This window comes from Lissotriton helveticus (genome assembly GCF_964261635.1).
Source record: "Lissotriton helveticus chromosome 1_1 unlocalized genomic scaffold, aLisHel1.1 SUPER_1_unloc_36, whole genome shotgun sequence".
In the NCBI taxonomy this organism is placed as follows: domain Eukaryota; kingdom Metazoa; phylum Chordata; class Amphibia; order Caudata; family Salamandridae; genus Lissotriton; species Lissotriton helveticus.
Window position 1 is genome coordinate 1096455 of NW_027611677.1, and position 15345 is coordinate 1111799.

At 46.8% G+C, this 15345-nt stretch overlaps 1 protein-coding gene and 1 long non-coding RNA gene across 2 annotated transcripts in view; both read right to left on the bottom strand.

The window, feature by feature from the left end:
• Positions 1–2175: 2175 nt before the first annotated feature.
• The window catches only part of LOC144805969 (uncharacterized), a 172863-nt gene continuing 159693 nt past the window's right edge, over positions 2176–15345 (bottom strand). Inside the window, exon 5 of the mRNA XM_078672431.1 lies at positions 2176–3644. Coding sequence (XP_078528557.1) covers positions 2242–3644 — 1403 coding nt within the window. The 3' untranslated portion in view covers positions 2176–2241. The remainder of the gene's footprint in view (positions 3645–15345) is intronic.
• LOC144805962 (uncharacterized) overlaps positions 4382–15345 on the bottom strand; it is a 43340-nt gene continuing 32376 nt past the window's right edge. The window contains exons 2-4 of the long non-coding RNA XR_013605642.1: positions 5983–6054; positions 5275–5328; positions 4382–4738 (exon numbers count right to left, since the gene is read on the bottom strand). This is a non-coding gene — a long non-coding RNA (uncharacterized LOC144805962). The remainder of the gene's footprint in view (positions 4739–5274; positions 5329–5982; positions 6055–15345) is intronic.

Sequence of the window (15345 nt, forward strand, 5' to 3'; positions counted from 1 at the left end):
TAGCGAATTCGCTAATAGGAGTAGCAAATTACCATGAAGTTGAACTTCATGGTAATTTGCTAAAATTTTGAAAAAAGCACTTTTGTGCATTTTTAAAAGTTTCATGTTGCGCACACACATGCCTGTGTGTGTGCAACATATGTGCAGAGATCAATTTCAGGGGTGCAACAGGGTGTCATTTTGACACCCTTGCACCTACTGGTACTCGCAAATCGCTCATGCGATCTCCCCTTCATTCCTATGGGCCTGGAGGCCCATAGGAATGAATGGGACCGCATTCCTTAATTGCGACTCGCAATCTCCTATTCATTCCTATGAGCCTCCAGGCCTGGAGGCCCATAGGAATGAATGGGACCGCATTCCTTAATTACGACTAGCAATTTGCGAGTAGCAATTAAGGAATGTTTAGGAATCGCTATTTTACTAGCGCTTCCTACATGCATAGGCTTTTGCTATTCCTAAATAGCGATTCCTTAAAAATCGCTATTTAGGAATAGCAAAAGGCTACGTTGATGCATCTGCCAGCTAGTGCTTATTACCCCTCATGAGACATCAAAGCGCTTTTTCGGAGAGTAGCACACTACTAAGGAACCCATTAAAGGATTAGTGGTGAATTAGTATAGTGAAAATTGAAATTAATTTGAGTGGTGGACATGTTAGTCTGTTATTTGGATTGAAAATATGAAAATCTCTGCAACGTGGTGTCACCTGATTGCCCGAAATAACCTGAAATTTGATTTTGGGCATTAATTATAACATATGTAATTATGCTTCACTAAAAATGATGTTATATTAGTGTTGCAATTCAACAAATGTTATTAAAACATTGTAAAATAATTTTTTCTTTTTAGATATTTTTTGCCTTGAATGACATTTGTTTAGATTTTTAATTAGTTTAAAATATTTCATTTAATGCCGTTTTAATTTATATCCGTACCTCCATTATTATTAATGGGAGTGTGTTGCAGTTCCAGTGGATGAGCATGTGTGATGTTGGACTCTGAGCTCGGGTACATTTACAACTGTTTTAGGTACATCATGGCTGTTGTGACTGTAGAGGTGTGGTTTGTAAATAGCAATGGGTTTACTCCTTTGCAGGTGAGTGCTTGTCCATCCCTACACCCCTCTTTACTCCTCCCTTAGCCCCTCCCCTTTATTCATAAATATTTCCCATTTTACACCCACTCCTACTCTGTCCCTCTCGCATTTACTACAAAAAGTATATAAACATGTGCGGAAACTCTGCAGTCGAGGCAGGCAACTCCACAAAGAAAAAGATAGGAGCGGTAGAACGACTGCACGTAGTTTGTGGATCGCATTTTCTTGTATTGTAGTCGTCCTATAGTAGTTTATGAATAGGCCTGATTATCTGTGAGACTCTCTTGGGTGTATCCGATGTGATTGTAGAGCTTGTGAAACTGTCCTCAGCAGATGAGAAGCAGGTTCCATTTGTAGCAAAAAGAACATGGAAAGAGGTCACTCAAGTGAATCTTTGTAATGCGAGGCCATGTCCCATTTGAACAGAAGTCTTTAGGACTATCTAGGGTGGGGCCAAGAATGGTTTGCATATGGCTGACCTGGTCTGTAGTGGTACAAAGACTAGAGAATGATGTGGCGGGATGTTGCTGAGATTAACTACCAGTCCTTCCATCTCCTTTAGTTTTTCTCAATGATCAGCCGTAAGTGGCACAGACATGAACAGGCGTTGGTTCCATAGAGATCTACGACAAAGGGACTCCTGCTGCAGCCCCTTGGTGAGGATCGTTAAGGCTGGAAACAGTTTGAGGTTCAAGCATTCCAGACCCTTGGGGGCGTGGCCTCAAAGTTCAGGATCGCATGGCCTTTGTGGGTCAGTCATTGCTTATAAACACTCAGGGAACAAAACACGCTGAATGGAATGAGGCCACAAATAGTTAGAAAAGAATGAGGTTAATTCAAGCATTTCCATCCCTCGCTGTGAGCTTTTCTCAGTAGACGGTTTGTTGGACAATCAATGGAGTAGAGTCTTTGTGGCTGCTTCATGTAAATGTTTTGCTGAAAGCTCCTCCTCAGGGTTTACAGTGAGCACCTTTTATTCTCCCACATTGTCTCTCTTATGTGGAAAGGTTACATTTACAACTGACGTTTTTGTCACATTGAGAGCACGGGTCATTTTCTTTCACGTTGTGGATTCTCTCTTGTTGAATAACACTGAATCTCCAGCAGACGGCTCCCAGGCATTTAGAACAATGACAAGGTTTTTTAAAGGTAAGTTCTCCCAAATTTAGTGAGACCAGATTTGCAACTGAAACTTTTCCAGCATTCAGAGAGATAATAAGGTCTTTCCCCAGTGTGAGTTCTTTCATGTCTAGTGAGAGTCTTTTTCAGTTGGAAGCTTTTCTGGCATTCAGAGCACTGATACGGTTTCTGCCCAGTATGGATTCTCTCATGTTGAGTTAAACTGGATTTGTGACAGAAACTTTTCTGGCATTCAGGGCACTGATAAGTTTTTTGTCCAGTGTGGGTTCTTTCATGAGCAATTAAACCGGATCTATGCCTGAAGTTTTTTTGGCATTCAGAGCACCGATATGGTTTGAGCCCAGTGTGGGTCCTTTCATGTTCAGTAAGGCTGGATTTCCTATTGAAGCTTTTCCAGCATTCAGAGCACTGATAAGGTTTTTGTCCAGTGTGGGTCCTTTCATGTGCAATAAGGCTGGATTTCTGACTGAAGCTTTTACAGGATTCAGAGCACTGATACGGTTTCTGCCCAGTGTGAGTTCTCTCATGTTGAGTGAGAGTTATTTTACGACTGAAGCTTTTCTGGCATTCAGAGCACTGATACGGTTTGAGCCCAGTATGGATTCTCTGATGTAGATTTAAAACGGATTTCCGATAGAAACCTTTTTGGCATTCAGAACACTGATACGGTTTATGCCCAGTGTGGGTCCTTTCATGTTTAGTAAGGCTGCCTTTCTGACTGAACCTTTTCCAGCATTCAGAGCACTGATAAGGTTTTTGGCCAGTATGAGCTCTCTCGTGTTTAGAGAGAGCTGATTTACTACTGAAGCTTTTACAGCATTCAGAGCACCGAGACAGTTTATACCCAGTGTGGGTTCTTTCATGTACAGTAAGGCTGGATTTCTGACTGAAGCTTTTACAGCATTCAGAGCACTGATAAGGTTTTTGTCCAGTGTGAGTTCCCTGATGTTGAATCAGACTGCCACTAAAACTGAAGCTTTTTTGGCACGTGGAGCACTGATACGGTTTATGCCCAGTGTGGGTTCTTTCATGTACAGTAAGGCTGGATTTCTGACTGAAGCTTTTCCAGCATTCAGAGCACTGATAAGGTTTTTGTCCAGTGTGGGTCCTTTCATGTACAGTAAGGCTGAATTTATGACTGAAGCTTTTACAGCATTCAGGGAACTGATACGGTTTAAGCCCAGTGTGAGTTCTTTCATGTACCGTAAGGTTGGATTTGCGACTGAAGCCTTTCTGGCATTCAGGACACTGATAGGGTTTTCGTCCAGTGCTAGTTTTCTCATGTTTGGTGAGGTGGGATTGATGACTAAAGCTGTTCTCACTGTCATTGCTCTTATTCGAGTTGTTTGTTTCTCCAAGTTGGGTTTGTTCCTGAATACAAGTCATTTTAAGACTAAATTTGATTTCTGATCATGTTCTTGTTTATGTTACAACTCAGCATTAACTTCTAAAATACATTTCAGATGCTCTTCTTAACATATATATTTAACTAATTATAGTTTTTACCTGGAGATCATTTTCCTACCTTTAAAGGCACAGATCTAACTTCTCTTATAAACTTTCACAGAGGAGCCCCTTGTATTGATTAAGAGGCCCCTCATGGACTCATTTTCACCAAGTTATGCCCGGGTGAATTCTCTCAAGTTTAATAAGTCTCATTTAGTGATTCTAGTTTATCACATTTGATTTAGGAGTTTTAAAAGCACTGATACGGTCTTTGAGCTTTAGTGTTCGCCTGGTAGCTATGTTTGTTCATACAAGTAATGATAGATGATTAGGGCATGCCAGGGTGGTTTATAAATGATCAATAGCGTAACACTGGCCCCATTTATACTTCCTGTGCCAGTATATGCTTTTTTGCTCAGTGGCTAAGACAGGTACATGTTTGACTTTGGAAGTTACAGGGCACTTTGAAACCACTCGGATCAACCCAAGAGACAGAGCTGGTGGGGGAAATCTTCCTATATTCGAAATGATAATCCAGCATCTTTGCTGTAACGACATCTGAGACAGAGGTTTTACAATGACTTTCTTTTAAACAATGTTTTCTCTCCTCTGAATCACAGGAGACGGAGACAAAAGCTTGCACTTGTAAACCGAGGGTATTAGTCTTTTTGACGGTTCTGTCACATCACAACACGTCTACGGATGCTGATCTGTTGGGGAGGGTTTAGGTCTCCAAAGCATTTCTCATAAACCATCAAACAGAATTTACAACACTGAGTTTTCTCAAGTGAACTGCGTGGGAATCAATTGTGGCAAATGTTCTCCTCAATCTCAGTTACTGACACTTGGTAAACATGTATGGTCATTTTCCTTTAGGGATTTGACAACTTTCTCATTCACCAGTTTCTTCCGCACCAACATCCTCACCATTCCTGGCACATAGAATGTGTTTCTTCTCAAGAGCTCGAGAATGTTTTAACTTTCCTTAAAATAATCCTTTTCGTTGTGTTTCACTAAATTTAAACCTTCTTTTTTCTGTTCATGCTTCAGTCACCTGTAGAAATGGAGTCAAAAATTGTAAATGAACACAAAGAAAAAATATATGTGACCTTATACTTTTTACAAAGAAAGTATTGACAAAAACAAGCCAGGAAATCCGTTGAGTATCATTTCTGATAGTGGTGAAACAGCTCGGGGACACTGTAGATTGGGAGCTTCGGATTACTGGAGCTCATGGATGTGAGAGAAAACGTATTTAATAATTAAGAAAGAAACACAAGTTGCACATATATTGTGACACAGATTCTCAGCAGCAGCCAACACTATCAATTTACAATTTCTGTGGCAAAGGCTGGCATCAAATGAGATATTTGTAATACTTTTAATGAATTATCAGATGTTATTTACTCCCCTGCCCACCTAAACTGTTAATCTATTCCTTTTTCCAGTGATCTAGGAAGGGACAATTTTTTTAAGGAAGGAATTCGCAATGTTGCACTCAGTGCTTCAAATGCCACCATAGACTGAGGCTGTATCCAGTTAGCTCAGCGGAATTCACTATTTCAAATTGTGCGGATGATAAGGACTTACTTGGTGGCCCAGAACTCATCACACTCCTCAGACAGGACCCAGGCACTGCAACACCTGAAAAAGAGAAAAAAACAGCAAAACAGTAAAAGAAACCAAAAAGGGTCAAGAAAAGAAAAACACAAAATAGAGGAAAGAGAAAAAAGTCTATCTTCCACTCTCACCACATGTTCCAGCACAGGAAACTCTGAAGCCGATGCTTGTGAACCCATAAGTTACTTCTAAATACAGTGCCTCTAAGGTCAGCACCAGGTGCAGTTCCACAGGTCGCACCACCCTAACGCAAGCCCTGTGTGCATGTGTGTCCACACACATGTACTGTGTCTTTTGCTTGTAGTAGACAGGACAAAAAAGGGCAGGATGGGAGGACGCCAAGAGATGGAAGTCAGATCCAGAGAGAAAATACGCAGAAAGAACAGACAGAGGGAGGATGGTATCATGTGGTCTGGAAGAGGAGACAGATGTGCCAATTGTTAAGGAACTGGTGGGTAAAACTGACCTAAAATGAACTGGACCTGCACTACACTCCCAACATGTACCAGGGGGAATGTGGATCCATCAGGTGATTATCAGAAGTTTTATAACAACAAGAATAGTGCACAGAGGGAGTCAAATGTGGAAGTGAAGAGACAAAAAAACCAGAGATCAAGAAAGGGAATAGAGAAAGAAGAAACAGGGGAAAAGGAAACGTAGAGTTATAGGAATCCTTACCTGACAGTTATATTATATTTTGTTCTTCCGAGGGTGGCACCCACGCTGCACTGCTTGCTCATCCCAGAATACCTTGAAAGGAAGTAAAGAAATGGTTTTGCATCAGACGACAATCACACTTCATCCCATTTTACAAATAACCGTCCTGAACTTACAAAACAAAAGAATCTCTTGTTCTCTGGATGCCATTGTCAAGCAACTCTGGTTATGAATACATATTTTTTTTTTGGGTTCAAGAACCATGATCCTTTGCTGGAAAAGGTCTCTGTGAATATGGAGTGCACCAACAGTCTCAGAGAACAAACCCTAACAACCCAGTCCACGTCTTCATAACCCCCATCTTTCCATTTACAGACCATGAAACTTGCAAATTAAAACAATCTGGTTTGCAAAGGTATGTTGATGTCCTTGTACATAATTCTGCCCACCGTTTATAAATCAGTGAACCAGACTCTTAGATTTAAAGAAACCATGCTCTCTGGGCAACAGTAATTCAAGCTCAAGCTGATGCAGAGTTTGAATGCTGAGCAATGGAAGCAACAAAGCATCAACGTGTTGGTGCTTTTTATCGATAACTTATCTGAAGGGATGATGCGGGGGGTCAGCATAAATAAATCCTTCACGAGACAAAACTTGGAACATTGAAATGTTGAGACCTCCATTGAAGACAATGGAGCAGCAGCAGCCTATTCAACCTGATATAGGCCCGCTGCTCTCAACATTACAATGTCCTAATACACAGCCTCTGCCTCTCTGAAATATATGGTTTGGGCAGGAGAAGGCAGAAGATAGAGCCTGCAGCGGGGCACACAGGAGCCTCCCCCTTTTTCTCCTCTCATAGCCTGTAGTGTCACTGGTATCTAAGAAGGAAGAGGGGGGTTCTGCTCATCTCCTGCATCTCCCCGGCTCAACTGAATGATGAAAACAGTTTAGCCGAGCCCAGGCAGAACCAGGGTCTGACTTCAGCCTCCTTTCACAGCTATTGCTGTGACTGTTCAACATTTCACCCCTGTGGTCCTGCATGCGGCTGTTAACTGTTTCACATTCACAGCAACAACTGTGAAACAAAGGTTTCGGAGTACCGGAGGTGTTTCGACCCCCTCGGTCTCTGGGACACCTTTATTTTATTAATTAACACATTCTGCCCTCATGGGGCAAACAGTGTAATGACCTTATAGTCAGCCGTAGCAGCCATTAAAGGACCGTTCCCTTGGTAAAGGCACTTGCATTTAGCTTTGGAGTTACAACAAGCAGTAAGGTCATATTAAAGATTTAAAGTAATGGTTACTTAGTCAGAGAAATAATCATCTTAATATTTGCAGACTCTGATATAACTCAAGATGTAAAGTCAATAGACAGACCACCACAACAAATGTGTGCTAAGAAATAAGAAAACCTTTTTCTATAATATCAAATAGCAAACTGACATAGAATCTGCTTAGTTCAAAATCAAGGAAAAGTTCTTACGTACAAAATCAGTAAGAGGACTGACATGTAGTCTGCATTTTGGAAAAGGGTAAAATAAAACAATTGCAACAAATATCCCAAAACAGTACATTTTATAAGTTTTTAGACAGAGAGAACACATTATTGACATGGTTCATGATGAGGTAAAAATGACAACAACTAATGAATGTTCATGAAAACATAGCACAACAAAATGTAATTTAATAAAACACACCTACAAAATGAATAATTAATTATGACTCTTCACCTTAAAGCAGGAGATTGGCATTGGATCTTGCATGTTCTACCAACCAAAACAGCAACATGGGACAACACTAGTATTAATTCTTCTCAGGTCCTTTACTATCCTCCTTTTTCTACCTGTTTATTTAATTCCCGTGATAGTAGAGTTACATGGGCTCCATATCTCTTCTTTTAGAATGCCTTGCTTAAAAATGTTATCAATGACAGGTATATGCCCTCCTCTGCTTCACGTGTATGGTTGTACTGAGGAGTGTGTGGACACACTGCATTCGGTTTCACTGTGATTTAAGCTGGCTCTGCACTTTCAATCAATTCACATTTTTTTCCTGTAAAATTCCAAGCCTCTTGATTTACTGTGCAATTTAAATCTGGAGTTAAATACTCTTATGTAAAGCCTGGAAACAAATTAACTCTTGAGTTGCCGAATGTAATTTAGAGTCTTCACGTTGTGTTTGAATACCAAACACCATCCGGTGTACAGTAAATTGCTCAAGTCAATTTACACGGTTATTCCCTAACAAGTTTCTGGCCATTCATCATTGACCCAATTTGTACGGGAACATTTGCTGACAGCTCATCAGTTGTTTATTAGAAATGCCTACAACTTGGACTCCTTTCCCAAGAGGGATGGGTTGGGAGCTCCTGTCAGTCTGACTGTGGAACGGGTAGCACATTTAATGATTAAAAGTGATGCTGGCCGTGGCTTGGCGGCGGCTGTAATGGCCGCCTGATCCCGGAGCTCCGCCGGCCCGAGCCCTCAGCCTCGATCCAGCCGTACATAATCCGCTGCTTCGCGCGGATGACCAGTGTCCCCAAGTTCCCCTGACCCCGCCGCGCACAGCGGTCTGCCTCCGGCTCCTCTACGTCTCGCCAGCACCGAGATATGGCTCCCGCCAGAGCGGGCCGGGAGAGGCCCCGGAACGTGCCTGCATCGCGGCCGGCGTGCCGCGCAACGAGAGGCCCCGGCTTGAGGCCTAGTCTTGGTGGGGACGAACTTGGCCCTGCGGCGGGCGCCGGCCTCTGCTTCACGGAGCGCGCTGGGGGGAGGCCGCATGGGCCGCAGACCTTCGGCCCGGAGCCGGTAAGACCCCTGGCTGGACACTCCTGCCACGTGAGGGGGCGGCGTGCAGGGAACTGCGGCCCCAGCTTGCGGCCAGTCTACCAGTGGCCGACTTCGCCCACCGGGGCGCGCCCGACATCCTCCACGTGGCGCCCTGTAAGGGCAGGACATTTTGGGCCAAGGGGCCCCCGGTGAAGTGTCGGCGGACCTGAGACTGCAGCGCATGGGCCTGAGGAGGTGGCGGAGGCCTGGTGCAGCGCCAGAGATACTGTGTAAGTGGCGAGCTGGCCTGGGGGAGTGACTGGGACCCTGCGGAGCCCCGGCCCGATGATCATGTTGCCTCTGCCGCGGCAGTGGTGGTTCCGCCTCTGCCTGTGGTCCACTGAGGTGCCATATGGCTGGGTAGTATGGCCCCTGGTGTCCACGCCGATCGCCTCACACTGCCTGAACTTTGAGGCGCTCCCTAATACCACTGACCTATCCTATCCGCCCTGGTGATCCTCTCCTGACCGTCGGCCCAGTTGGGGGGCTGGAAACTGGAGGGACGAGCACAGAGTGCTTCCATTTTACCAGCTATTGCATTGCGTGCCGGCGACCCACTGTGACGACAGAACACCGCCCCGGCCCACGGGTCTGCTTCTCGATGCCAGCTTCAACATGAGGCCTAAGCAGGGTCCGCCCGCACAATCGAACAATATCGATAAATACACAGTACAGAGGGGTACGCCGTGGACCGAGGTACCGGCGAGCGGCCAGCAGAGTCCAAAGGAACCATCGCTGGCCAGTATTATGACGGCTATTCAGGCACTGGGCACCACCCTTGAAACTAAAATCGACAAGATGGCCATAGAGGTGAACCTTCTCCGGACTGACCTCAATGAAACCTCGGAAAAGACAAAGGCTAATGAGACCGACATTGCGGACCTGCGGGCGTCTACGAAGCATCTGGAAAAGAGAGTCAATGATTTGGTCCATCAACACCGTCAGATGACGATACGGCTGGACAACCAGGAAGGGAGGGCCAGAAGAAGTAACGTACGCCTGGTTGGAGTTCCGGAGGACCTCGAGGGGCCCAGTGTGGAGCTGTTCGTTGAGGATTTAATCCTTAAGCACCTCAAGCCAAAACGTTTGTCTAAAATCTTTACCGTCGAGCGCGCGCACCGGGCGCCCATCCCCAAACCTAAACCGGGAGCGCCACCGAGGAAAATTATTGCTAAAATCCTCAACTACAGAGACAGAGACGCTGTCCTTCAGGCGTCCAGACAATCTGGGGATCTACTCTACGAGAACGCCGTAATTCGATTCTTTCCCGACTTCACCCTCCAGGTCCAGCGCGAGAGGAGGTCTTTTGCGGGTGTGAAAGGGGCACTCCGAGAAAAAGGTATCAAATACATGATGTTCTTCCCCACCAAACTCAAGGTTCTCATGGGAGGAAAGTCCTTTTTCTTCACGTCGCCGTCGGAGGTGCAGGAATGGATCGACAAGGAGGTGGCCGTGACGGGCGAGGGTGCGGAGGCCCAGAACTGGAGAGACACTCAGACCGCATCTCTGGGCTCAGCGGCCGGGGGATCTAAACGAGATGGCCAAAGTCAACGCTCCTGGAGATCCCGCTCCGCAAGTCTGACCTGAACGACACAGCAGAGGGACGCCCGAAGACGGCCTTCGCGAGACTCACAGAGCCGATAAGTGTCACTTTAATGTATTGATCTGTTGCCTTTGACTCTTAGATTCTGACCCAGGGGGTTAGTTGCCCATATGACATCATAACCAAACATAGACACTGGAATTCCGAGTTGCAGGACTTATGAACTACCTCACTTCGAGGTTGGGGGGGGCACGGGTGGCGGGTGGGGCCGGGCCAATGCACGCTTCACGTGACAGGTCCATCTGAGGGGAGGGTGGATTGTTCATTGTTGGAGGTTCCTCTTTGGGGAGTGTCTCTCGGGCGAAAGGCACTCTGCTAATTGGGGATGTGGGTAGTTCTAAACCCGCAGACCAGGGCGGCAGGGAGGGGGGATGGTGCTCTGGGTGTTGGGGATGTGGGTGGGAAGGGCTGGGGGGGTCGGGAACAGTTTGGTAATGCTGGGCTCCACCAATGCTGTAATGATCAATGTTTGTATTGAACATGAATGTTGGGGAGGTAGCTGGGAGGGTGGGGGAGTTGGGAAGGTTTTACGATCATGTGTAGTTCGCAATGTCATAATCGACCCGGGCGCCAGAATGCAGGAACAAGTCATGTCACACAGCAACGGTTATAGCTAGGAGATGGGAAAAAAGCCTCAAAGTTCTGAGCTGGAACGTCAACGGACTAGGAGACAGACTCAAGCGCACCATAGTCCTGAGATTCATTAAAAGGTACCAGCCGGACGCAGTCCTGCTGCAGGAAACACACCTCATGGGGAACACATGTCAGGCCCTCAATAGGTGGGGGTACACCCTTGCAGTTCACTCCGGCTTCACCTCAGGCTCCAGGGGTGTAGGGATCCTGTTGCGTCGCTCACTGCCCCTTCACATAGATCACACTGAGTCAGACCCTCAGGGCCGCTTTGCAGTGGTGTCCGGCAGATGGGAAGGTTACCACCTGAACCTGCTCTCTGTATACATCCCACCTGGCCTCCAGACTCAAGCATACACAGATCGGGGCAAACTGCTTCTCTCCCTCCCTGATGGTCGATTGGTAATGGGAGGAGATTATAATGCTGTAGTGTCGGGGACCCTGGACAGACACCCCCCCAGAGACATACCACAGGGGCAGAAGTGGCTGGCGGACTTCTTGGAAGCCTTCGGGCTCACACACTTCTGGCGGCTACTGCACTCAGCGGATACTCACTTCACCTTCTTTTCCGTGCCACATCGCTCATTCTCCCGCCTTGACTACATCCTCACTCTACTACAACACGACACAACGGTACGAGAAGCCACGCACCTCACCCGTGGCATATCTGACCACTCACCGGTTATTACCCATATAACGTTCGGGACTCGGCGTGAGTGCTGCGTCGCACCAATAAGCGCTTGGCACTTAAAGAATGAGGAGACTAGTAGGAAGCTATCTAAGTCAATTACCCAATACTTTGACGATAACGTAGGGAAGGTGGACTCCCCAGTCACCCTGTGGGAGGCCATTAAAACCGTGATCAGGGGGGAGGCGTTGTCGGCCATCGCAGGTAAGAGAAAAGATAAAGAATAGCAGGTTGCCGCATTGGAAGCAGATCTGGCGGTGTTAGAGAGGGAAGCGTGTGAAACTGGGGCGACTGACGTACAACATCGACTGCAGCTAAAAACAACGGAATATAGGGAACTAGTTACACAGGAAGCTAAAACAGCAGCCATACATAAGATGGGAAGGTTATAAGACCAGGGCGACAAAGCTGGGAAACTTATAGCATGGCTCGATAAAAAACAACAGGCCAATAAAGTAGTGCCGGAAATACAAACTGCCTCAGGGACTGTTGTAACTGAACCCCGGGAGATAGTGGCCGAATTTGCATGACACTATAAACAGGTTTACAGCCGGGAGTCCGACCGCCCAGAGGAGGACTCGGTAGCCCTCCTTACAGATATCCGACTGCCTTGTCTGTCGGAGGAAGACCGAGAAACCCTTGAGAGCCCACTCGAGGTCACTGAGCTTCAACGCGCTATAGCCGACCTCCGCTCGGGAAAAGCCCTGGGACCCAATGGCCTCCCAATAGAGCTCTACAAGCTAAAGCCGGATGCCCTCAGTAACCACCTAAAACACATGTTCGAAAAAAGTAAAGAGGCGGGACTGTTGCCACGAGACCAGCGCCTAGCAACTATAGTGGCAATACCTAAAGAGGGGAAACCTAGAGAGTCCTGTGCCTCATATTGACCAATCTCGCTGCTCAACGCGGAGCCCAAAATGTTGGCCAAAACACTGGCAAATCGACTTCAATCGGTCCTGCCTACCCTGGTCCATCCGGATCAATCAGGGTTCATGCCCCACCGCAACACCGCACTCAACATTTGACATCTTAATGGGGTACTCGGGCAACGACATAGGTTGCAAGAAGATGCAGTGGTGGTCTCTCTTGACGCCACTATGGCATTTGACACCCTAGAGTGGCCTACATGATCGCGCACTTCGTAAATTGGGCTTTGGGCCGAATTTTATATCCTGGATCCGTCTCCTTAACACTGAACCGCTAGCCCAGGTGGTGGTAAATGGTAAGGCGTCCGAGGTCTTCACCCTTGAGAGAGGGACTAGACAGGGCTGCCCTCTCTCTCCCCTCCTATTCGCGCTTTCCCTTGAACCACTCGCGGCCTGGATAAGGCAGGACGTCTACCTCAAAGGGATAGCATGGACGGAGGGATGGGAGGACAAGATCTCCCTATACGCCGACGATATCCTTCTGTACCTCTCCAGACCGCGTAGATCTGTTATGGCGGCGCTTAATATCTTCACGAGCTTCGGACGAAACTCCGGATTTCGGATAAACTTGAGAAAATCCCACCTTTACGTACTCCACGGGGACCCCCCAAGGCTCCCTGCCACTTGTCCCATAACAATGGTGGAGGACGGCTTCAAATATCTAGGAGTCTTTGTCTCCACAGACAAGACTCTACTGTACGAAAGAAATCTACTGCCACCTCTAAGACGGCTCCAACGCGACGTTAAATCCTGGCGGCAACTTCCATTGTCATTGCTGGGCCGAGCGGCCCTTTTTAAAATGATGGCTCTGCCAAGATTTCTCTACGCTTTAAAGAACTATCCAGACCTAGTACCCAACTCGTATTTTGTAGCAGTTGAAGCGGCGCAGCGTGACCGCCTATGGGCAGGGGCGCCTAGAATCGCATTGCGCAAACTCACACTGGGGTGGTACGACGGTGGAATTGCCCTCCCTGACATCCGCAAATATTACTGGGCCGCCCACCTCTCAGCGATCAACCAAGGTACATACAGTGACGGGAACGACCCCCGGGTACGGGATGGACAGATGGCTACTTCCTGGGGGGAATTATGAGGTCGCACTCTACTCCAAGCCGGGTAAACACCAACTCACAGGACCAACTAAACACTCAGTACAGATATGGCACATTGCTCAGCGGAAACTAGGGTGGTCAGATGTCCTTACTATGTAAACTCCACTATGGGCCTCCGAAAAACTTGGCAACTTGGGGCACACCAAGGGGTTCCGTAACTGGGACCTGATAGGAATCTCACAAATCAGAGACATCTGGGGCCCTAAAGGAATCCACACGTTTGCCCACTTGCAGGACACATACGACCTAGCTCAGACCGAACACTTCAGGTACATGCAAGTGCGACATTCTCTGCAGGCGAACATTCCACCAGAGACTAAACTGCCTCAGACCTCCCCACTCGAAGACAGATTACTGGATGGACACATTACAGACCAGGCCATCTCTCTCACATACAAAAAGCTAATCAACAACCCCCCGACACGCTCCTTCCCCTAAAAGAGAAATGGGTTGCTGACGGGCTGGAGATAGATGAGGAAGAATGGATGTATGCTCTTGCCTCCCCTAGGGAGGTGGCGATTTCGGCCCGATTGCGATTAATCCAACTGAAAATTCTTCACAGAGTGTATATCTCATGTACTAGGCTACAAGCGATGGGGAGGTGAGGAGAAGGGCTCTGCAGAAGGGGATGTAGAGGGACAGGAACCTTCTTCCATATACTGTGGGACTGTCCGAAGGTGCAAAGATACTGGAGACGAGTGGTGCAGTGTATGCGGGAGGTATGGGAAGTAGAGATCCGTTTGGAGGCTAAGAGATGTCTCCTGAACATTTGGGAGCCCACGGACCTGCCTCCAAAGGGGAAAATCTGGGTGACACGTTGGCAGATGGTGGCGAAGAGAAACATTGCTAGACTGTGGGGAGCCCCAAATCCACCAAAACTGACAGACTGGCAAAGCGACATGGATTGGTGCATGCTGCAAGAAAAGACTGTATATACAGCGAGAGGATGCCCCCGCAAATGGGGAGAGGTATGGTCAAGCTGGAATGACTTTAGGGGAAACATATGTGAGCCTCCTCATGTCCCACAGACCGGCTCGGAAGACATGGACTAAACTGTTTTTATTGTTGCTATAAATGTGAGTAATGTATACATTTCGGATGTATTCCTGGTGCTGTAACGGGCTTAAGCTGAACGTAACTTACTGACCGTGTTTGTTTCATTACTCAATAAAAAAGAAATAAAAAAAATAAAAAAAAGTGATGCTGGATTCCCATTTACTTCTTCTACAAAAGGGCCACTCTGGGTGACCTCTAGGACTGCACCAAGCATGCAATCCTTCTCCCGTCTCAGGCGCTGTCATTGTGTCTGATTCAGTCCACTAGAAACTCCTAGTGTAGATGCAAGTTATGGAAAATCCTTATTAATCACTAAAGGATTTTGTTGAAATCCTGAATTCTATGTCAGGAAGCGGAGGCGAGGATTATGCATGCCCTTTCTTCATTTTATTAACAGCAAGTTAGAAGAAACAGAAAAAACACAGGCTGCCAACTACATATCCCATGAGGCACAACAGTAACCATGGGAGCCAGTCCACCAATCATAGTCCAGCCGAATACATAAAGCAGCTCCCTCGATGAAGTCCGTCCTCTTT